At 41.1% G+C, this 25,045-nt stretch overlaps 1 protein-coding gene across 2 annotated transcripts; it reads left to right on the forward strand.

Moving 5' to 3' along the window:
* The first annotated feature begins 1,066 nt into the window (after positions 1-1,066).
* LOC139387016 (E3 ubiquitin-protein ligase RNF31) lies at positions 1,067-24,427 on the forward strand. Of its 2 annotated transcripts, none has more exons than XM_071132965.1 (21): positions 1,067-1,372; positions 2,237-2,327; positions 2,620-2,685; positions 2,809-2,975; positions 3,228-3,376; positions 6,316-6,392; positions 7,544-7,714; positions 8,068-8,172; positions 9,214-9,474; positions 9,743-9,834; positions 10,051-10,239; positions 10,586-10,771; positions 12,721-12,819; positions 13,097-13,186; positions 13,270-13,384; positions 13,701-13,819; positions 14,122-14,235; positions 15,936-16,002; positions 16,249-16,336; positions 16,497-16,665; positions 17,065-24,427. In XM_071132965.1, the coding sequence occupies exons 1-21, from the start codon at positions 1,328-1,330 to the stop codon at positions 17,239-17,241; spliced, it is 2,637 nt and encodes an 878-aa protein (XP_070989066.1). In that variant the 5' UTR covers positions 1,067-1,327; the 3' UTR covers positions 17,242-24,427. The 2 variants fall into 2 exon arrangements, with proteins under 2 accessions (XP_070989066.1, XP_070989067.1); XM_071132966.1 differs by having other exon boundaries at positions 1,324-1,372; positions 2,615-2,685.
* The last annotated feature ends 618 nt before the right edge of the window (positions 24,428-25,045 follow it).

Genomic DNA, 25,045 nt, shown 5'->3' on the forward strand with positions numbered 1-25,045 from the left:
GGTAGACTTTATTTCACTAATTATGTGACTTCGGAAGGTAATTGGTTGTACCATAACTTATTTTAGGGGCTTCATAGCAAAGGGGTGAATACAAATACACCCACCACTTTTTTTTCTTTTTTTTTAAACAAGTAATTTTTTAATTTCACTTCACTTGGACTGTTTTGTGTATGTCCATTACATGAAATCCAAATAAAAATCAATTTAAATTACAGGTTGTAATGCAACAAAATAGGAGAAACGGCAAGGGGGTGAATACTTTTGCAAGGCACTGTACGTTATCTTGTATGAGCTTTTGTGCCCGAATACATTATGTTGTTGCAGGTGTCAAGCTTAGGGGCATGTTGGTAGCAGTGTGTAGGAGGGAGGTTCCTAGATGTGAGAAGTCAAATCAAATCAAACCAAATCCATTTTTATTCATGTGAAGAAGGGCATGAGACAAAGGAATGTGTAGCATTAGGGGAAGTAGTGGTATGTATTAATTGTAGGGGTGCCCATGGGGCTGGGGATCAGAAATGTCCCGTGTGAGTGAGGCAGGTTAAGGTTTCCAGCGTTAGAGTAGTGCAGAAGTTGTTATATGCTGAGGCAGTGAAGAAAGTAGAGGACAATGGGTCAAGGGGGAGGGATCCTGAGATAAGTGGTGTGAGTAGTAGATTTGTACCAGTACAGAGGGATACACCAACAAGTGATATATGTTTCAGTAAGATTGAATTTTTTGGCATTTCTAGCAATGGTTATCAACTGTACTGCAGGGATGGAAAGTAAGTCACAGCAAATAGAGGTTGTGGTGGCAGCTGCAGAGAGGTATTTGGGTGTGCAAAACTTAACATCAGAAGAATTACAGGGTGTGGTGTCCCATCCTTTCAGGCTGTTGGCCTGAAGTAGTACGAAATAGATTTAAATAGTGGAGTATGTTTTTTATATATATATTTTTTGTGAGTGTAGTGTTAGATGGTAGAGTAATTGATTGATTATTTGTATTGTAGATTTTTTTCAAGCAAAGTCTAAGGGAGTTATACTCCAGTCTAGTAGGTGGCGGTAGTGCAACATGTATTGGATGCCAACTGCCTCATCGAAGAAGAAGATGATGAGCCCCGAGTAGGAATTCCGCGTTGGATGACCGTTCAAATCGATTTTTCCATGTCAGACACTCGATTTTTTCTCAGTTCCCAATTGTTGGAACGGACTGATGTCGAGATCTCCAAATTCCCCGTTTCGAGTTCCTAGTGTATTTCATCGCAGCTGTCGGGAATGTCAGATGTTGTCATAGCTAGTTTTGAATGTTGATTCATAATTCCACATAAAATTGAAAGGTTAAATTATAAAAATGCCGAGGGTCCCAGCAGTCCTTGAATATGAAACACTGACCGAGGTAAGAAGATAAACAACATTCAGAAACTAGGCTAGCTGGTTTATCTTGATAGCTAACGTTAGCTACTGCAATTAGCTATATATGCTAACCATAACACTAACGTAAGCAAAGATACTCATATCTCTGACAAACTACATAGGACGACCGTTGTAGGGCTAAGCAAAAGTTAGTTAGCCAACTACTAACATTAGCTAGCTAACTTTACTTTGTGACAAGGTATTTAACTATCTAAGTTAGCTAGTTAGCCAGCTATGCATTTATCTGAGGCTGCACTTTCAGGAATAGGTAGCTAGCCTAGCTGAAAAAAATGCTATCGTGTTTAAATTGAGGAGTTGCCAGCTAGCTACTATAATGAACAGGTGTAACTATCCAGACATTGCTAGCGAACGTTGGTAGCTTGATAGCTTCCCTTCACTGACAACACAGTTTGACTAGCTAGCTTGCAAGCAATGCTTGGTTTTCAAGCCATGGAACAGTTTGTTAACCACTCCCAATGCTTTACAGCTGTGCTTTGCCTCTTGAGTGTTCTGACTTCTAAAAAATAGTTTACAATGTCATTGTTTCTAGTACTCTGTACTGTCAACGTGGGGTGATGCAGAGAGGAAGAGGCGAATATATAGATCATCTTTGGATGAAGTAGCTAGCTAACTAACCAATAATTGGAATGCCACACTCAGCTTTGAAGTGCCTAAACAGTACTGCAGTCAGTAAACAAATCCACATGCGTCTTGATGTCTAAAATAACTGGACGAGTGCATTGAATCGATCATTGTTTTATTGTCTATTACACACTGAAAAGATAATGGCTAGTGTGCCAATAGTGATTACATGTTCCCTCTCCCTCTCTCTTTTCATTATTTTCAGTGTAAATACAGCTTCCCTGTTGAGGTTGTCAGTGATATCAAGAATGTTACAGCGACTTATGGAGACCTGCGTATGTATGTGGACTTCTACTGTAAGTTCACAGCTTATAAACCTGTATCATCACTTGTCTTTTATTTAACCTAACCTATATTGATCCTGTGTCACTGTTAGGTGTGTCGTTGGTGTCACTATTTTTGTAGTGGTCATGACACCTTAGGTCATCAGCGAAGTGGATTAGAAAGGTTTGCTGTGCTAAGCAAAGATGTATGGGCAGATTGTTGTTTTGCACTCTAGGGTTGTTTCTGGACCAGACCAGCTTGAGTGCCCTGTGTCTGACTTAAATTATGCAGAAAGCTAACATGATATTTATGTTTCAAGCACAGGTTTCCCCAATAAGGAAAAGAAGAAGTTAGTTTATTTGGCTGGTACTATTCCAGTTCCACACGACGGTAAGCACACTATCATAATAATACTAATAATAACTAGTTTTTGTACCTTGCCACATTGATAACATTTTCACCATTCTCTATGTAAGTTCTTATTGAAGTGACCCTAATTCGTCCTCCAAGCAGGTAACACATATAATATCCCAGTGTGCATCTGGCTCCACGAGACTCACCCCCAGAGCCGGCCGCGGTGCTACGTGTGTCCCTCCATCTCCATGTTGATCAACCCCAGGTGCCCATATGTTGAGGCCAGTGGGCAGGTGCTCCTCGACTGCCTCAACAACTGGAAGAGCGTAAGTCGACAACAATGCAACAATGTGATTTTGATAGTGCTTGGTGAATGTTTTGTTGATTTTTAAAAATGTATTGTTAGAGTAGTGGTTAGAAAATGGAGAGAGAGAGGCTGTGTGTGTAGCATGCATGGGTTGTGTGTGTAGCATGCATGGGTTGAGTGGAGTGGCATGAAGAGGGGTGGTACTTTAGCACCATCATAATCAATCTACTTTTCTAGTTTGTTTGAACTGCGTCTACCTTTTGATTGGCAGGGGCTGGCCAACCTGTCATTGCTCGTCTCAGAAATGAGGTCTGCATTTCAAAAGGAAACGCCCCTCTTTGCCATGCACCCAATCAGAGTTCAGATGCTACCTACTGCAGCACACTCCAGTGCATATGCAGAGTCTTCGGACCCTGGCAGGTAAATTGAGAAGGGTGCTCATTCCTTGAATAATGGACATACAGTGGCAAGAAAAAGTATGCAAACCCTTTGGAATTACCTGGATTTCTGCATAAATTGGTAATCAAATTTGACCTGATCTTCATCCAAGTCACTACAATAGACATAATGTGCTTAAACTAATAACACACAAATTATTGTCCATATTGAATACATCATTTAAACATTCACAGTGTCGGTTGGAAAGAGTATGTGAACCCCTAGGCTAATTACTTCTCCAAAGCTAATTGGAGTCAAGAGTCAGCTGACCTGGAGTCCAATCAATGAGACTAGATTGGAGATGATGGTTAGGTCTGCCTTGCCCTATAAAAAAACTCACAAAATGTGAGTTTGCTATTCACAATAAGCATTGCCTGATGTGAACCATACCTCGAACAAAAGAGATCTCAAAAAACCTAAGATTAAGAATTGTTGACTTGCATAAAGCTGGAAAGGGTTACAAAACTATCTTTAAAAGCCTCAATGTTCATCAGCCCACGGTAAGACATTTTGTCTATAAATGGAGAAAGTTCAGCACAGAAAACTCTGGAACATGCTAACATCTCTGTTGACGAGTCTACGATACATAAAACACTAAACAAGAATGGTGTTCATGGTAGGACACCACGAAAGAAGTCATTGCTGTGCAAAAAAAACATTGCTGCACGTCTGAAGTTTGCAAAAGTGCACCTGGATGTTCCACAGCGCTACTGGCAAATTATTCTGTGGATGGATGAAACTACAGTTGAGTTGTTTGGAAGGAACACACAACACTGTGTGGAGAAAAAAAGGCACAGCACACCAACATCAACCTCATCTCAACTGTAAAGTATGGTGGAGGGATTGGGTGTTTTCGGGCAGCTTCGCTGCCTCAGGGCCTGGACAGCTTGCTATCATCGACAGAAAAATCAATTCCCAAGTTTAGCAAGACATTTTGCAGGAGAATGTATGGCTATCTGTCTGCCAATTTAAGCTCAACAGAAGTTGGGTGATGCAACAGGACAACAACACAGAAGTAAATCAACAACCAAATGGCTTCAACAGAAGAAAATACACCTTCTGGAGTGGCCCAATCAGAGTCCTGACCTCAACCTGATTTGAGATGTTGTGGCATGACCTCAAGAGAGCAGTTCACACCAGACATCCCAAGAATATTGCTGAACTGAAACAGTTTTGTAAAGCTGAATGGTCCAAAATTCCTCCTAACCGTTGTGCAGGTCTGATCCACAACTACAGAAAAAGTTTGGTTGAAGTTTGGTTATTGCTGCCAAAGTAGGGTCAACCAGTTATTAAATCCAAGCGTTCACATACTTTTCCCACCATGGACTGTAAATGTTCAGTAAAGACACACCGTGTATAATTGTTTGTTATTAGTTTAAGCAGACTGTTTGTTGTGACCTAGATGAAGATCGGCTAAAATGTTATGACCAATTGATGCAGAAATCCAGGTATTTCCGAAGGGTTAACACACTTTTTCTTGCCACTGTATACAGTACCAGTCAAAAGTGAAGACAATTACACATTCAAGGGTTTTTCTTTATTTTTAATATTTTCTAGAATAATAGTGAAGACATCAAAACTAACACTTATTGAATCATGTGGTAACCAAAAAAGTGTTAAACATCTAAATATATTTTCTTCAAACTAGCCACCTTTTACCTTGATGCTTTGTACACTCTTGGCATTCTCTCAACCAACTTCACCTGGAATGCTTTTCCAACAGTCTTGAAGGAGTTCCCAAATTCTGAGCACTTGTTGGCTGCTTTTCCTTCACTCTGTGGCTTAACTCATCCCAAACCATCTAAATTGGGTTGAGGTCGGGTGATTGTGGAGGCCAGGTCATCTGATGCAGCACTCATCACTCTCCTTCTTGGTCAAATATCCCCAACACAGGCTGGAAGTGTGTTGGGTCATTGTCCTGTTGAAAAGCAGATGATAGTCCCAGATGGGAAGGCGTATCGCTGTGGTAGCCATGCTTGTTAAGTGTGCCTTGAATTCTAAATAAATCACAGACAGTGTCACCAGAAAAGGACCATCACACCTCCTCCATGCTTCATGGTGGGAACTACGCATGCGGAGATCATCCGTTTACCTTCTCTGCGTCTCACAAAGACACAGTGGTTGGAACCAAACATCTATCTTGGATAGATTTCCACCGGTCTAATGTTTCTTGGCCCAGGAGAATCTCTTCTTCTTATTGGTGTCCTTTAGTTTTGGTTTCTTTGCAGCAATTTAACCATGAAGGCTTGATTCACGAGGTCTCTGAACAGTTGATGCTGAGATGTGTCAGTTACTTGAACTCTGAAACATTTTTTGGGGCTGCAATTTCTGAGGCTGGTAACCCTAATGAACCTATCCATCCTCTGCAGCAGAAGTAACTCTGGGTCTTCCTTTCCTGTGGCGGTCCTCATGAGAGCCAGTTTTATCATAGCGCTTGATGGTTTTTGCGACTGCAGTTGAAGAAACGTTCAATGTTCTTAACATTTTCTGAATTGACTGACCTTTATGTCTTAAAGTAATGACGGACTGTCGTTTGTCTTTGCTAATTTTAGCTGTTTTTGCCATAATATGGAATTGATATTTTACCAAATAGGGCTGTCGTCTGTATACCACCCCTACCTTTTCACAACACAACTGATGGGCTCAAATGCATTAAGAAGGAAAGAAATTCCACACATTCACTTTTTAACAAGGCACACCTGTTAATTGAAATGCAGTTCAGGCACTAAATCATGAAGCTGGTTGAGACAATGTCAAAAGTGTGCAAAGCTTTCATCAAGGCAAATGGTTGCTACTTTGAAGAATATAAAACATATTTTGATTTGTTTAAGCCTTTTTTGTTTAAAGTGAAATTGTTTCATTTTCAGTTGTTAGTAACCCTTCATGCTTTGAGTTTGTATTGTACTGTGTCTCCCTCTTAGCTGGCCTCAACCAAGCAGCTCTACACCGAGAGCCAGGCGCTCCTCAATGTCCCCCACGCCACTACCTAGAGAAATAGGTGGGTGTTCTCTGAATTCTGTACCGTATCTTAGAAATGCATTCCCTAACATTCCCTGCTTTTTAAAGTTTGTTAGATGTTTTCAAACTTAAAAAGTGGTCTAATGTCAAGGTGAGTCAACATCCCCTGGCCATCTGTTTTGTAGAACCAGCTATCTGCCACAATCTAAAATAAATGTAAAAGGTAAGCTGTATTTACACATCGGGGCATAACATTTACTTTTTGGTCCACCAGCCACAGTGGCAGGTAGATTTCTCCCCTAAAAAACAACTTACCGCTGAATTACACCAACAAAACAAAAATTAACGGATGAGCAATTTTTGTAATGTTTCTAAAACAATACATGTATTACTAGTAAGAACTAATGTGGTATATTGTTTTAATTTCATTTTTTTTAACCAAAATATCATAGATGAGACAAAAATGTTCACCTGCCCCATTAAGGGTCGGAGGTTACCGTGGTAGCACGACTCCAGTCATGATTGTGCCTGTGTGATTTGAGTGATTTGTAGAGGCTTGTCTAGTCTTCCCTAGCCGTTGAAACTCAAACAGAAAAACAACCTAGCTTGTGAGCAAAACAATATAAATAACCAAGAAACAAGGACAAAGTCTGATTTCAGTAGACTTTCGTTTAAAGTAAATTAGACCAACTTTTATTTCTGTGCGCAGCGCTTCTTAAAATGTATGTTTCACTCTGCTTTTCACGTGGGCACAGCCCCCAGCCAGGCAGTGAGGCAGTGCAAAGTGGAATTGGCTATATAGGATTAGTAGTTATTTTGTGCTATGAAACAAAACGGCAGAAATACTTTGAAAACAGCTACTGCAGCATTTATTAAATGTGATAATACGTACGTTTTCTTTCTCACAAATGTGAGTGAAATGCTCGCACTATGGAGCCCTGACCACCCACCAATGTGGCTGGTGAAATAGACATCTTACCCGCCAATGCCAAAATCTACCTGCATTTGGCAGATGGCGGTTGTTAATATTAGGCCCTCTACACAATCAATAGCTAACCGGCCAACCCACTTATTCTTTCATCCAACTCCTTCTCACTGCTCTTCCCTCACCCTAATTTATAATGACTTCTAGTAAATTGTCAACCTTTTGCTTTCATTTCCTCACTAACAGTGTATTATCAATTCTCCTAGTTCCGCCCAAGAGTTTAAAGTCCAGCCAATCGGGGCCTCTCAGAGAGTCTGTGACTGGTGTGAGGCGGTCCTACACAGAGGAGCTACTGGATATGGGGATAAACTTTGGAGTGCCAGGTGGAGTTCAGTTTCCATTCTCCTCCACCAACCCCTTCATCACTACTGCCTCTGGTAGGACCCAGTATATAAACATTTGGTGCTGGTTTCCAAGGCACACATTAGGCTTAGTCCTGCACTATCAATCATGTTCAATGTAGATTCTCTATTGAAAGTTCTTCTTAGTCCAGGACTAGTCTAATAAGGTACTGTAAGAAAGTACTACTAAGCTACATCTGGTATCTTCAAGTAGTATTTTTGTAAAGCCATGGGGATATCTAAACTAACAAAATGCTGCATAGTGCAGGTTTGATGGTGAGCATGCCATAGTTGTGTGTATTTAAAGTTTGGTATTGATCGCATTGTGATACATAATGAAATGTATTTTGTGCTTTGATTATCTGCCATTTCATTTTCTCATTCCACAGCTCCAAATAACACTCCTGTTAGTTCTGAGGACATTAACAACCTATTCAAGAGCCTACAGCTGGAAAATGTTGTCAATGTGTACCAGCTTGGTACTAAAGAAAGAGGTGAGTGGAAAACTGAATCCCTAAAGTGTTAAAAATATTTGATGAATTGAGGTTTGATTCACATGGCTGAGGGACTGGTCCGGTGGCAGCCGGCTCACCAAGAGGTATTGAGGTATTCAGCTACACCAGAGTGTAGCAATTCACCTACAGTCAATATTCCCTCTAAGCTGTTCATGCGCAGCTTTGCAGCTCCTCTAGGAGTTCCGCACAGAAAAAATGCCAATCTGCACAGAGATGCACAAGAATAAACTTCACTGAACTTTTTGTCCATTTTTTTTTTTTATCAAATCAAATTTTCCCCTTTAATGTGGGATTTGTGATCGAATCAAAAAAAGATCAGCAACAGGCCAAACCAAATGTAACTATCCAATATTTAGTCTGTTTTAAAGGGGCAGTGCTGTATTCTGAGACTTGACTATGCTAAGAAGCCAATAGGCAGATGGGTAGCCTACATTTCATTCACCTATTTGGCCCATTGTGTTTGAGCTTTTTTTGTTTGTGTTTTTTGGACAACAATTTAAAAAGCTTAATGTCAAGCCCTGCATAATGTTTTTAAGTCCTACATTGAGCAGCATATATTGGCTACTGCCTGGATCATAGAAATCAATAGCTTGTGAAAATGTTTTGGGATGCATTTGCTCCATTGGTTTTGTTGGTAAGCCACTCTGAGAGTGTAGATTGAAACATGAAACTAAAACAAATTCACTTGGCAAATTTTTGGTCTGGAGTGGAAACTTTGAGCATTCTGTGCAACTTCCGGTACGCATTTACATTGAACACTGAGGCTGTACCCACTTTATGTTTTAACCAGTGTGCAAGTTTATTTTGAGCATAACATCTCCACTGACTCAAACTCAGTTGAGAACACATTTGCGACATGTTGTACACATACATACAGAGTACACTTGTTACTTGTCTACACAGAATGAAAACCAGAAGTGTTTCGGCCCTTGCAGGGCACTGAATAAAATAATTAAATTAAATGACGCTTATCTTTCCCATTCATTTGTGAATAACTGCCCACCGATTCTCGCTCCTCAGGACAGATGCAAGGCGATGGAGGTGATCGAGGTGGTGGTGACTACCCCCCAATCCCCACTGCAGTCACGCCCCTAGTGGACAACCAGCATCGTATCCTGGTGAGCCAGCTGCCACCGGACCAGTCCCCCAGCCGAGTGAAGAACAAGCTCACCCTCTACTTCCAGCGCAGGAGCAACGGCGGGGGAGAGGTGCTGGATGTGACCTACCCTTACCCCCCGACCCAGCACGACCAGGCCCTGGTCAGCTTCCGCAGTCCCAGAGGTGAGTGAGAAAGGGGCTGGGGGGGGGTAAGAGAGAGCATATACTGTAGATGTGAAGGGTTAACATGCAAACACTACCATGGAGTTACAGCCTGAAAATATATAATGTAGAATTTTTTTAAATGTATATTATGCACATGGTATGGGAGAGTGTATATACAGTACATCAAGGTTATTTTCATTAGGGACCAAATGGAAGAAAATAGACTGAAACAAGAAGGCACTAATGATAAATTGTTTTTCTATTGTTATTTTGGATCTGCTTTCAGATGCAGAGCAGGTGCTCTTACAGGCAGACCGAATCTTTACTGTGAATGAGCGGCCTTTCCGTATACAGCTCAAGAGGGTCAACAGTGCTCAGGTAAGAGTGGGTTTAACCCCCAACCAGTTTTTTTTTTTCTGTGTGTATGTGTCTGTCTGTCCATGTGTGCTGCAGGGTTTGTGTGCATATTGTATAAGTGTGGGCCTTCCATGATTTAAAAAAATAAAGACTGCAAGAAGAGCAACTTCTGTTTCAACAGTGGACTCTAAAGTACTACTCTACACTCTTCATATATATGCAATTCTCTTTCGTCAGATTACGGTGCCGCCCAGCGTCTCCGGCGACAAGGCGGCCATCTTCCATAGCCTGCTGTCACTTGAGGGGCGGAGCTTCAGCCAGGCCGACGTGGAGGAGGCGGTACAGTCGTGCCGGGACCTTCCCTCGGCCCTCAAGTACCTGTCCCATGAATGCCCCATCTGCCGCGAGCAGGTGTCCTTCAGCAAGGTGGGTGAGAGACTGGGACCCCATTCAAATACTGTCAACATGGATCCTTCTTTGCCTGCCTTCTTTGAAGTAATCACTGGTCCACTATCGTTGGGCAGGTTAAAGTAGGGTTGCCCTAGTCTCCTGCAGTCTTTATTTGAATATGGCAGCTCCCGATTGCACCGCTGTTTACTTGATATCTACCCACTCATGCACATTTTTTAAAAGGCATGCTGCAAGACATTCTACCAGAGTTTGTGTGGGAACAAGGTTTTAGCGCACTACGAGGTTTAGAAGAGTAAAATGTCTATCGTGCTCCACCCCTCTCGATCTTTCTCTCTCTCCCTCACTCCGTGTCCCTCTACAGATCATCACTATGACCCATTGCCTGTGTGCCTTCTGCGAGAGCTGCTTCAAGGCCTACTTCTCCCAGGCCATCAAGGAGAAGAGCATCGTCCATGTGGTGTGTCCCATGTGTGGCCAGCCCGACGTGCGTCAGAGCCAGGGAGGCGTGGAGGAGGCCTTAGACTACTTCAGCCTTCTGGACACACAGGTCAGGCGCCAGTAGCTTCCCGGTAGTAGTAGACATTGCTTCGATGTAGTGTTCAGACCTTACCATTGTATAGACAGGGTGGACCTTTCTACCTAGCTCTGTTTCAATTGAAATGTTTGGTTAAAAATTCCATTAACATTCGGTTTTGTTAGTGGAAGGGGATGTCATTTAGAGCAACGCTAAACTGGTTCCAAATAGCTAGCTGCCATCTCCTACGTCTACTGCAAATCATTTTAATATAATTTTGTCTTCTGTAAAATAGGGACCTTGTAACAGTTGTAAGGACAAATTATTCAGAAGGAGGCAGGCAAGAAGAGGTGCAAATGGGTGTTGGCTTTATTTACACCGCGCTGGTGATGACAGTGATACATTAACAAGTTGATATATTTACAATCTTCTGACTTTTAATTGTCAGTATTCAAAAAGAAAAAGCCTCCTATCATGCAAAACCTGTCTTAACTAGAAAAGCACAGGTGAAGTCTACTAGGCCCAGATGCAGCCTCCCCATTGATTAACCAAAATCAAGCTGAACAAGAACGTAACCCAAACAGGCACCTAAATAAGCCACACCTATCCTGGCACACAGGCCAGATACTTCTGTTCACACAACATGGAGAAACCAGACATGTGCTCCAAACAAGACAATAAAGAAATTGACAGAACTGGTTAATGCAATGGAAATAACAAAGTTTATTCCTCTTTGGTGTAGCATAGTTTGTGCGCTCTCCGAACAACAAATCCACTTCAAGAATGAGAACGGTATGAATCTAATAATATATATTTTTTAACTGAACAGAAATTACTGTAACCAAGCATTCTAGTTTACTGGGACATGGTGATGAGTGACGGTAGCCTACATTTACTACTGGTGCTAGATTTGATATATAGTGGGGAATTGATAAACGTTTAACAAAGTGCAAACAATCCACACAATGAAACAATGCGTGCGTACGGATTTGCAGGAGTCAGTTAGCACATTCATGGAGAGAGATGCACCAGTCTCATGTCCAGTTTCTGATAAACGCTGATAAACCTGGACTAAAAAGCACATTCAAGGGAGGTTCTCCATAGAGCAGGTGTCTTCAACCTTTTCTTTCCCAAGCAAACCGGCGATCGTTAGAATTTTTTGGGGGGTCTTATCAGGTGAATTATAATGTCAAGGAGAAGTAATCAACATTTTTTTAATTAATAGATTTAGTAGATAGTGTTTCACTATTTTGACCTCTCCACATTAGAATTGGAAGAGAAAGTGTGAACTCTAACATACCGTTTTCTAGCTAATAGGTTAACGCCAAACACATTTTCGCTCAGAGCAGCTGTTTAGCTGTCCAAGTCAATAAAGCTTACCAGCAACAGTTATTGCACTGGTAGCCTATTCACGGCTGCTTTTACAAAGCCTATGTCACATACTCCAGTGGGTGTAATTGGCTCCAATGAGTGTAATTTGCTCAATACTAGGAGTTGAGAAATAAAGTTGGCATCATTAGAAAGAAGATAGTCTCCTCTTTTCTACTGTAGGTATGTCATTAAAAAAAGAAATATTTTGCTAGCAACATTCATAAAACCTTTCAAATACAAATATTATTTTTTCCGTAGCCCCGGTTGAATACCCCTGCCATAGACCATAAATCCCTTTTAGCCCAGGAGTTGGCTTAATCTGTGGGGTGGCAGTTAGCCTAGTGGTTAGAGTGTTGGACTAGTAACCGAAAGGTTGCAAGTTCAAATCCCCGAGCTGATGAGGTACAAATCTGTCTTTCTGCCCCTGAACAAGGCAGTTGCTCCTAGGCCGTCATTGAAAATAAGAATTTGTTCTTAACTGACTTGCATAGTTAAATAAAGGTTTAAAAACTAAATAATAATAATCATCTGGGTCTGGGAAACTGGTGCTGAAAGGCTAGAGGAATTTACAGTTTTTTTAGAAAACAACATCCATTGTTTTCTCTTGCCAGATCAGGCACTACCTAGATCCTCAGATCCACGAGTTGTTCCAGAGGAAGCTGAGAGACCGAGCCTTGCAGGAGATGCCTAACTTCCGCTGGTGTGCCCACGTAAGACATCTCACTCATCGTTCTGGTTCTCCTGCTTGTCCCTTCGTCTCTCTTTTTCTTTGTCTCCACCTCTGTGTTTTTAATAGTATCTCTCTCTTTCTCCTCGTATTTCTTTCACCCTCATTCCCTCCCCTTCAATTCAAAACCCTGCAATCTAAGCTTCAATACCCCACTAGATAAGACATGTTGGTGAAGTTGCACCTTTAGACAGTGGCCTTGTTCTTTCAACTGGAACATCCAGGTGCTTATGAATGTCAGTTTGTGTGCAATGTTCTAGTGCTCCTTTGGCCTTCTACACGAGGCTGACCAGCTGAGAATGGACTGTCCTAGTTGTAGGAAGAGCACCTGCTCCCAATGCAAGACTGCAGTAAGTAATGTATTCATGTACACTCGCATTCAAATTGTTGGAAAGCCTTGTATCTACCTTCTTACAACTTTTTGATACACCAGTGGGCTCCACAACACCAGGGTCTTTCCTGTGAGAAGTTCAGAGAGTGGCAACTCCACAATAACCCAGAGTACCAGACCGCAAAACTGGAGAATCTCCTCGGCAGGAATAAAATAGGTACACACACACACCTCCTACTTTCATTATTTTGTTTATTTGAACCCTTGGTTTATGATGCACACAGTTGTATAGGTCTGCTAGCTCTTAGCCTGAATAACAGTTTGTGTCACGACTGTGTAATTGAGTTGTCACTATTAAAGACATATTTTTGTATTATTATTGTAACGGTGTTATGTAGTCTTTTTTTTATGTTTAGTTCAGATTAAACATCTTATGTCCCTGAATCAAAATTGGATGAGGCACATGCAATATTTTGAATTTCTGTCTCGGTGAGAAAGACATTTAGCTGCATATATTATTTGTCTCGTTTCAGAATGTCCAAAATGCAAGTTTGTGTTCTACCTTTCCAAGGGAGGCTGTCTCCATTTCAAATGCACCCAATGCCAGCACGAGTTCTGTGGCGGCTGTAATAGGCCCTTCAAATTAGGCGTGGTAAGTCTCCTAGTTGAATCTGAGCTGACACTTTAGCATTCATTTAAAGGAGAATTCCAGTCAAAGTAGATTTAAGTTGTATTATCTTATGTCTATAATTTTTCTTAACCCAGGCACACTAGTCTCTAGTCAAAATGAGTAGCAGAACACTAGGAAATGCAATCCTATAACATGCTTAAAGCCACGCTCTCAGATACATATTCGTACCAATTTAAAAAACAACAACATTTAAACGGTCTGGATGAAGCAACAACACTCTAGATCTAAAAATGTACTATCCCTCTAATAAATTACTTCTTCAGGGGTGTGACTTCTCAGCTGAGTGTGGGTCCAAGGGGTTACACGCCCACCACCCCAGGGACTGCCTGTACCACCTGAGGGACTGGAACGTGCCCAGACTACACAGGCTGCTTCAGGTAAATCCTACACTACCTACAGTTGAAGTCAGAAGTTTACATACAATTAGGTTGGAGCTATTACAACTTGTTTTTGAACCACTCCACAAATTTCTTGTTAACAAACTATAGGTTTGGCAAGTCGGTTAGGACACTACTTTGTGCATGACAAGTAATTTTTCCAACAATTGTTTAACTTAGAATTCACTGTATCACAATTCCAGTGGGTCAGAAGTTTACATTCACTAAGTTGACTGTGCCTTTAAACAGCTCGGAAAATTCCAGAAAATTATGTCATAGCTTCTGAGGCTAATTGACATCATTTGAGTCAATTGGAGGTGTACCTGTGGATGTATTTCCAGGCCTACCTTCAAACTCAGTGCCTCTTTGCTTGACATCATGGGGAAATCAAAAGATATCAGCCAAGACCTCCACAAGTCTGGTTCATCCTTGGGAGCAATTTCCAAATGCTTGAAGGTACCACATTCATCTGTACAAACAATAGTATGCAAGTATAAACACCATGGGACCACGCAGCCGTCATACCGCAAGAGATTAACGTACTTTTGTGCGAAAAGTGCAAATCAATCCCAGAACAACAGCAAAGGACCTTGTGGAGATGCTGGAGGAAACAGGTACAAACGTATCTATATCTACAGTAAAACAAGTTCTATATCGACATATGACAGGCCGCTCAGCAAGGAAGAAGCCACTGCTCCAAATCCGCCATAAAAAGTGAGACTACGGTTTGCAACTGCACATGGTGACAAAGATCGTACTTTTTGGAGAAATGTCCTCTGGTCTGATGACAAAATAGAACTGTTTGGCCATAATGACCATCGTTATGTTTGGAGGAAAAGGGGGGATTCTTGCAAGCCAAAGAACACCATCCCAACCGTGAAGCATGGGGGTGGCAGCATCATGTTGTGGGTGTGCTTTAATGCTGGAGGGACTGGTGCACTTCACAAAATAGATGGCATCGTGAGGTTGGAAAATTATGTGGATATATTGAAGCAACATGTCAAGACATCAGTCTGGAAGTTAAAGCTTGGTCGCAAATGGGTCTTCCAAATGGACAATGATCCCAAGCATACTTACAAAGTTGTGGCAGAATGGCTTAAGGACAACAAAGTCAAGCTATTGGAGTGGCCATCACAAAGCCCTGACCTCAATCATATAGAAAATGTGTAGGCAGAACTGAAAAAGTGTGTGTGAGCAAGGAGTCCTACAAACCTGACTCAGTTACACCAGCTGTGTCAGTAGGAATGGGCCAAAATTCACCCAACTTATTGTGGGAAGCTTGTGGAAGTCTACCTGAAAAGTTTGACCCAAGTTAAACAATTTAAAAGCAATGCTACCAAATACTAATTGAGTGTGTAAACCTTTGACCCACTGGGAATGTGATGAAAGAAATAAAAGCTGAAATAAATAATTCTCTCTACTATTATTCTGACATTTCACATTCATAAACTGAGGTGGTGATCCTGACTAACCTAAAACAGGGAATTTTAACTAGGATTAAATGTCAGGATTTGTGAAACTGAGTTTAAATGTATTTGGCTAAGGTGTATGTACATTTCTGACTTCAACTGTAAATTTACCCATCATGCTATCTGCCATAATAATCTCTGACGAAAGATAGAGAACATTAACCTTTGTGCTGAGAGAGAATTGCAATTTATCATGTATCTGAACTAAACTTTCAATACACCCTCTTCCAGCTTTACGGAGTGTCCCTCGCTGGCATGGTCAAATCCAAAGTGGGCTCCACAGGAACAAACTCACAAGGTAAAGTACAAGCCAACAAGGGGTTTTACTTTACAAATAATTATGTTCGAATCTACCGGTAATAGTTAAATGCTTCAGTCTGCTTCTGATTGAAGCTTGTTTCACGTCATTTGTTTCTATCTTTTTGTAATCATTTTGTTCATCAAAATTGTTGCTGCTTCATATGTATTTACTCTTACTTGTAGTTTTCACAGTTAATGTGATTGCTGCTGTTGTTTTTGAAACATTTCTATTCCCATTTGTCAGGTGTGTGTGCAGTACTGGAGCACAGAGAGATGGGTGGAGACGGGCCTTGTGGTCTACCAACTCTCCCAGAGTACAGTGGCTACTGCATGTAAGAGACACCAAGTTTCTTCCTTCTATGAACTTTTTACTGGCCACTGTGCTTCTGCTTCTACTTACTCTGTGGGGTCTAAGGCTTGGTTTACTGTAAAGCACTTTGTGACAACTGCTAATGTAACAAGGGTTACATTTGATTAAATTTGATTCCCTAGCTTACACTATAAAGAGTGTCTAGTGGAGCTGATTAACCGGAGTCATGCGGATCCAGCCGTTCTGTTCGATGTCGCCGAGATGTTGGCCGAGTTACAGCGGTGGCACATTCCTGTTCCACAGAAGAACCTTCAGGATCCTGAGGCACTCTATGTACAGCACCTTAGACAGGTGAGCCGCAGGGGGAGACTACCCACAAGGCTTTTTACACTGTCATAGGACAGTGTTTCTCATCCTCTGGGTCCCTTGGTTGATGCTGGCCAGGGCCTGATATGGTTTTGGTAACACTGATTTAGTCAGTTCCCAAGCGTTAATTTGCTTCCATTGCTCGCTGGTCCCTGGGAGATTCTGTATTATTTAAAGAGCTTTTTTTTCTTTTAACACTAGCACAACGGATGCAACTCATGAAGGGCGTACTGATCATTAGGCTAGTTGACTAATATAATCTGGTGTGCTTGTTCTGGATTTTAACATACATACGTGGAGTAGTTAGGACTGGGTTGATTCCAGAACTGGTCCGGGAAACACTGCCATAATGCTATGTGTCTGTCCCCTCTCCCGGTCCCTCAGACCCTGACTAGGAAGGTTAGCCTGAGGGACAACAAGCTACCCCCTGTGAAGGTGAAAGATGACCTTTGCCCCCTACCCTCATCGAGCGCTGCGGGACCACGCTGGTCTTCTGCTCAGAGAAACACACCAACGCGCTTCCATGACGACTCCCAATTGCTGCTCTTGCTCAACGACTAAGGCCATGTAAAATACTTGGCCTCACCTGGGCTGGGTTCCTTAGGGCACATGATGGCAAATGCTTTTCCATGTTTTGCTATGGAGAAAAAAATGTGTTTCTTAATGGATGAGGCCAGGTTCCTTGCATCAGTCCGTTTTCTTCCGTTTGGTGCCTAGTGAATACCACCCAGGCTTGTGTTAAGTAGGGAGAATTTGTTTTTAAATTAAGTGAAACTGGGGAAGGGACTACCCGGTCTTGTCCAATGAGAGAAACACATTTGTTTTCCGTTGCAATTTTTTGTTGTTGCGTGTCCTAATAAACATGATCCAGGGGTAATATTTAACTTCAACCCTCTGTTATAATGGCTATGTAACACTGGCCTAATAATGACATAGAAATAGCACCATAAACAGTCCATAGAAGGCAGGGACAAGGTAAATTGGTCCTTTGAGGAGCTGTGTTGCACACTGCTGCTCTAGATCTAGCTATGCTGTGGCCAGGATTCAATCAAAAGTGCATTGAGATCACGGTAAACGCAGTGGATGTCAACTCGAGCGTAAAGTGCAGTGCACTTTTGATTTGAAATAACTACCGGATCTGGTACATTAAGATTTAGTTTGTTTTCATGTTATTGTAATTTGTTTGACGTTTATTCTTAATAAACATGTAGATACAAAAATATAAACGCAACATGCAATAATATCAAAGATTCTATTGAGTTACACTTAATATGATGTAATCAGTCAATTTAAATAATTTTGTTAGTTCCTAATCTATGGATTTCACATGACTGGGAATACAGATATGCATCGGTTGGTCATAGATACCGTAAAAAAGTGTGGATCAGGAAAAACAGCTAGTGGATCAGAGAACCATTCAGTATCTGGTGTGAGTTGATCAGGCTGTCTCGCTCCTCTTCAATGGCTGTGCGAAGTTGCTGGATATTGGCGGGAACTGGAACACGCTGTTGTGTACATGGCAATCCAGAGCATCCCAAACATGCTCGGTGAGTATGCGGGCCATGGAAGAACTGTGCATTATCATGCTGAAATGTGAGGTAATTGTGGTGCCATTCTTCCGCCACCATGAGCCTCAGGTTCTGATCTGTGCGTTCAAATTGCCATTGATTAAAAAGCAATTGTGTCCATTGTCCGCAGCATATGCCTGCCCATACCATAACCCCACCACCACCATGGGGCACTCTGTTCACAATGTTGACAGCAAACCTCTCAACCACATGACGCTATACACGCTGTCTGCCATCTGCCCAGTACAGTTGAAACCGGGATTCATCCGTGAAGAGCAGTGTGCCAGTGGCCATCGAAGGTGAGGATTGCCCACTGAAGTCAGTTACGACGCCGAACTGCAGTCAGGTCAAAATGACAAGCACACAGATGAGCTTCCCTGAGATGGTTTCTGATCGTTTGTGCAGAAATCCTTTGGTTGTGCAAACCCACAGTTTTATCAGCTGTCCGGGTGGCTCGTCTCAGAACATCCCGCAGGTGAGAAACCCGGATGTGGAGGTTCTGGGCTGACGTGGTTACACATGGTCTGTGTTTTTTAGGCCGGTTGGACGTACTGCCAAATTCTGTAAAATAACGTTGGAGACCGCTTATGTTAGAGAAATTAACATTTATTTCTCTGGCCACATCTCTGGTGGACATTTCTGCAGTCAGCATGTGAATTGCATGCTCCCTCAACTTGAGATATCTGTGACAAAACTGCACATTTTAGTGGCTTTTTATTGTCCCCAGTACAAGGTGCAGCTGTGTAATGATCATGCTGTTTAATCAGCTTCTTGATATGCCACACCTCAGATGGATGGATTATCTTGACAAATGAGAAAATCTCACTAACAGGGATGTAAACAAATTTGTGCACAAAATTTTAGAGAAATTATATTTTTGTCCGAATTGAACATTTCTGGGAAATTTTATTTCAGCTCATGAAACATGAGACCAAACATGTTGCGTTTTATATTTTTTAATGTATATTTTTAAAAGCACTTAGTTCACATAAAATAAACGGTACTGTCCCTATAGACAGTATACACCCCACTGTGAGGATCAGTGGGAAATGTATGATACGTAACTAATCTAAATTGCAGGCTGTAAGGCAACAAAAAGTGAAAAGTGTGTAATTTGGGTGTGTACTTTCTATAGCCACTGTACTGCAGTAGTTTTATTTTTGTTGTAGTCCTCTAGTTCTCACTTCTCAGGATATCTCAAACAAACTTTCAAAATGTATTCTTCTTGTATGTTCTTGAGACATACATTTCTTCTGCTATGACCAGCATGTGAATTATTTCATACTTTAACTGAAATATTGTTGAATGAACGGAACTTGATGTAACACTTATCTTAAAGCCGACAGGTATAATACATTAAGATGTGGGTGAAATGGGTTGTAAACTTGTTATTGATTTTATTCAGAGCTCCATTAGCTTTTGCTAAGCAGCAGCTATTCTATCTGGGGTCAACAAACACTGATACACTGATGGACAAGGACAGTCAAACTAATTTAAAATACAAAAATAAATAATAGTAGTACAAACATTTGTGTGTCCCCTCAGTCTTAGCCGTTCCATTAACCGTTGCTTAATATTTTTTTTAGGGTAATTTTTGCTGTTTGCTTGAGTAATTGGAGATGGAAGGGAGTTCCATGCGATCAAGGCTCTGTATTATACTGTGCGTTGCCGCGAGTTCGTTTTGGACTTTGGGACTGTGAAGAAACCACTGGTGGCATGTCTTGTGGGGTATGTATGGGTCTATGAACTGAATGTTATTTGATTATGCAGATAATCTGGAATTTTCATTACAGTAGTGCTTCCCATAACTAGAAGAGAAGCAGTTCATCTCTTGTCTACCAGGAAAGACTGGCATGCATGATGTTGATAGTTTAGTTCTGTATGTGCAGCTAAGGGCAAGGTGTGCTGCTCTGTTCTGTGCCAGCTGCAGCTTTGCTAGGTCTTTCTTTGCTGCACTTGAACCCATTACCAGACAGTAATCAAGATTGGACAAGACCAGAGCCTGAACTAGTACAGTTGAATTTTGTGTCAAAACACTATCTTTTGATAACATACATACCCTTCCCCATCTTCACAGGAACTTTGTCAATATGACTTGACCATGGTAATGGACCATCCAACGTTATATCTAGGAGTAAGTCGGAAATTTACATACACCTTAGCCAACTACATTTAAACTCAGTTTTTCACAATTCCTGACATTTAATCCTAGTAAAAATTTCCTGTTTTAGGTCAATTAGGATTACCACCTCAGTTTAAAAAATGTGAAATGGCAGAATAATAGTAGAGTGATTTATTTCAGCTTTTATTTCTTTCATCACAATCCCAGTGGGTCAGAAGTTTATATACACTCAAATAGTATTTGGTAGCATTGCCTTTAAATTGTTTAACTTGGGTCAAATGTTTCAGGTAGCCTTCCACAAGCTTCCCACTATAAATTGAATGGATTTTGGCCCATTCCTCCTGACAGAGCTGGTGTAACTGAGTCAAGTTTGTAGGCCTCCTTGCTCGAACATGCTTTTTCAGTTCTGGCCACACATTTCTATAGGATTGAGGGCAGGGTTTGTGATGGCCACTCCAATATGTTGAGCTTGACTTTGTTGTCCTTAAGCCATTTTGCCACAACTTTGTAAGTATGCATGGGGTCATTGTCCATTTGGAAGACCCATTTGCGACCAAGCTTTAACTTCCAGACTGATGTCTTGAATTGTTGCTTCAATATATCTACGTAATTTTCCAACCTCATAATGCCATCTATTTTGTGAAGTGCACCAGTCCCTCCTGCAGCAAAGCACCCCCACAACATGAAGCACGGGGGTGGCAGCATCATGGTTGGCATGGTGTTCTTTGGCTTGCAAGCCTCCCCCTTTTTCCTCAAAACATAACGATGGTCATTATGGCCAAACAGTTCTATTTTTGTTTCATCGGACCAGAGGACATTCAAAAAGTACGATCTTTGTCCCCGTGTGCAGTTGCAAACAGTAGTCTGGCTTTTTTATGGCGGTTTTGGAGCAGTGGCTTCTTCCTTGCTGAGCGGCCTTTCAGGTTATGTCAATATAGGAATCGTTTTACTGTGGATATAGCTACCTTTGTACGCTTTTCCTCCAGCATCTTCACAAGTTCCTTTGCTGCTGTTCTGGGATTGATTTGCACTTTTCGCACAAGTTTGCATCTCCTTCCTGAGCGGTCCCATGGTATTTGTACTTGCGTACTATTGTTTGTACAGATGAATGTGGTACCTTCAGGCATTTGGAAATTGCTCCCAATGATGAGACTTGTGGAGGTCTACAATTTTTTGGCTGGTTTCTTTTGATTTTCCCATGATGTCAAGCAAAGACGCACTGAGTTTGAAGGTAGGTCTTGAAATACATCCACAGGTACACCTCCAACTGAGTCAAATGATGGCAATTAGCCTATCAGAAGCTTCTAAAGCCATGACATTTTCTGGAATTTTCCAAGCTGTTTAAAGGCACAGTCAACTTAGTGTATGTAAACATCTGACCCACTGGAATTGTGATACAGGGAATTATAAGTGAAATAATATGTAAACAATTGTTGGAAAAATTATCTGTGACATTCACAAAGTAGATGTCCTAACCGACTTGCCAAGACTATAGTTTGTTAACAAGAAATGTGGTTGAAAAACAAGTTTTAATGACTACAACCTCGGTGTATGTAAACGTCCGACTTCAACTGTTGCCTCCTCAACTTGCTCAATGGTCACACCGTTTATACTAAACTCCAGTTGGGGTTTATGTCTTAGAGAACGTTTTGAACCAAATACAATGCTTTTATTTTTAGATGTATTTAAGACCAGTTTATTATTAATCCTCCATTCGGATATATTTTTTTATTTAACTAGGCAAGTCAATTAAGAACAAATGCTTATTTACAATGACGGCCCACCCTGGCCAAACCCAGACAACGTTGGGACAATTGTGCGCCGCCCTGTGCGACTCCCAATCCTGGACAGATGTGATACAGCCTGGATTCGAACCAGGGACTCTAGTGACGCCTCTTGCGCTGAGATGCAGTACCATTGACAGCTACGCCACTATGGAGCCCTGACTGTAACTCTTTATTTATAATTTCAGTGAGTTCACTGGTTTTGGGATCTGACATATAGAGTGTGGAATCATCTGCATATATAGTCATTCTAGCTTTTACGTAAGACCAGTGGCAAGTCATTTGTAAAAATAGAGAAGCGTAACAGCCAAGACAACGGCCCTGAGGGACACCGCACTGTACATATCTGATGTTAGAGAAGCTTGCATTGAAGAACACTCTCTGGGTTCTATCGGATAAATAACTCTCAAACCATGTGATGTAAAGCCATAGCTAGCGTGTTTCCTAATGAACAATTTATGATCAGTAACATCAAAGGCTGCACTGAAATCTAATAATACAGCTCCAACTATCTTATTATCCATTTATTTTTAACCAATCATCTGTCATTTGAGTCCGTGCAGTACAAGTTGAGTGCCCTTCTCTCCATCAGTTTACTAAGAACAGGTAACTGATTTGGTGGCTGTTAGAGCCAGCAAAGGGTGCTTTACTATTTTTAGGCAGTGGAATTACTTTAGCTTCCTTCCACGCATGTGGACACACTCCTTTTAGGCTTTGGTTAAACATATAGCAAATAGGGGTGTCATTACAGTCTACCATTCTCAATAGTTTCCCATCAAGGTTGTTTATACCTGGCGGCTTTTCATTATTGATGGATAACAATAGCTTTTCCATTTCTCCCACACGAACTTGACCAAATTCAAAACAGCAAACCTTCTCTTTCATTAGATTTAACAAATTTTTTAAAAATAAAAAATTGTATTATGGTTTACTGTTCAATGTTGTCATTTAAACTCTTGATGTTTTCCACTTTACTAGTGAAATAGTAATTTAAATGATTGGCAATATCGAAAGGCTTTGTTATAAACGACCCATCAACTTCAATGATCGATGGATATTAATTGAGTTTCTTGCCCATGATGTCATTTTAGGTAATCCAAAATCTTTCAATTGTGTTTTGTAATTTATCTTGGTTTGGTAATGCACAACATTTCAACCTATCAGCTGAGCATTCTGACTTGTTTGACACCTTTTTTTGCATAATTTCTTTAAACTATAACATTTTTCAGTTCATCAATCCAGAGGGCCCTAACAGTTCTCACAGGCAATTTCTTAATAGGTGCATGTTTGTCAGCAATTGGCATGAATCATTTTACTTCCAGTGCTGCATCTGGATTCACTTCCTGGTACACATCAGACCAACATACATGTTTTATATCTTCAACAAAAGAGTCCTGAGAGAACATTTTGTATGATCTCTTCAATTTCTTTATACTCAGCTTTTGGCACTTTGGCTTTCCTTGTTCATGCCACAATGTTATGGTCACTACAGCCAATGGGATCTGATAATGCTTTGGAGCAAAGCTCTGCAGCATTAGTGAAGATATGATCAATACAGGTGGATGTCACAGATCCTGGACTATTGGTATGCACTGTAGTTGGTTGAGTGATAACCTGGGTCATATTACAGGCATGATTGACTCCATTTATAATGTATTTTCCCTATTGCAATTTATGCTGTTGGCTTTGGTACATCATTCAATTCAAGTAAAGTACAGAACTGTATTATGCAAGTAGATATAAAAAGCTACTCAATTTCACAGCACATTTCTGGGCCTTATCCAGTAGGGTGCAAAGTTTATTGTATATTGTTCTATCCGGACCTTTCACACTCCTGAATAAGCCCTTTTTTTCCCAGCTGCATTAAACCATGATTTTATTTTTTTACTCATAAGTTCACTATGCTATGCAATAAAGGTATTCACTGCTTATTGGTATGATATGTAGTAATGAGTATCTGATTCCCTAAGGTTTGCAATTTAAGTTACGCAATTTGTTTCTACTGTAATGGCACAATGTAGGTTGAAGTTGCCCCTAGACGCGGGTCAGTTTTTTGCATTTCCCCCACCTATGGTTAAGATTAATTGGGGAAGGGGAATCTGATATTAGATCTGTACCTAGGGGAAATATCACCCCGGAGCATTTTTGTTGTACGTGAAAATGATCAGGGAAGAGGACAGTGTGATGTGGCATCAATTTAACAGCTTGTGCTGGTACCTCCTTGTTCAGGAAAAGTACTACTGACTTTAGTAATAAACATATTTTTCTACTGACTGACTGTCTCTGTCTGGGTTCTTGGGGGAAATTATAGCCTCGTTTATACCTGGTGCTAACATGTCCTGACCTTGTCCACATGACCAGGGATGTTCTCTTGATAAGTGTGTGAAATGGACCATTTTCTTGTCCTGCTAAGCATTCAAAATATAACATACGTGTGGGTGTCAGAGAAAATGTATGGAAGAAGTACATTGTTCTTTAGGAATGTATACTGAACAAAAATATAAACGGAACATGCAACTATTAAAGATTTTACTGAGTTACAGTTTAAGGAAATTAGTCAATTTAAATACATTCAGTAGGCCTTAATCTATGGATTTCACATCACTTGGAATACAGATATGCTTCTGTTGGTTACATACCTTTTAAAAAAGGTAGGGACGTGAATAAAAACAAAAAACTCAGTATCTGGTGTGGCCACCATTTGCCTGAGTTGATGAGGCTGTTGATTGTGACCTGTGGAATGTTGTCCCACTCCTCTTCAATGGCTATGCGAAGTTGCTGGATATTGGCGGGAGCTGGAACAAGCTGTAGTACACGTCGATCCAGAGCATCCCAAACATCCTCAATGGGTGTCATGTCTGGGGAGTATGCAGGCCATCGAAGAACTGACA

The sequence above is a fragment of the Oncorhynchus clarkii genome, chromosome 28, assembly GCF_045791955.1.
Source record: "Oncorhynchus clarkii lewisi isolate Uvic-CL-2024 chromosome 28, UVic_Ocla_1.0, whole genome shotgun sequence".
NCBI classification, from domain to species: domain Eukaryota; kingdom Metazoa; phylum Chordata; class Actinopteri; order Salmoniformes; family Salmonidae; genus Oncorhynchus; species Oncorhynchus clarkii.

Coding starts and splice junctions, on each gene's coding strand:
- LOC139387016 (XM_071132965.1), top strand. CDS start 1,328: ATGCCGAGGGTCCCAGCAGTCCTTGAATATGAAACACTGACCGAG. Junction 3,377..6,315: donor GAGTCTTCGGACCCTGGCAG/GTAAATTGAGAA, acceptor TCTCCCTCTTAG/CTGGCCTCAACCAAGCAGCT. Junction 13,385..13,700: donor CCTCGGCAGGAATAAAATAG/GTACACACACAC, acceptor GTCTCGTTTCAG/AATGTCCAAAATGCAAGTTT.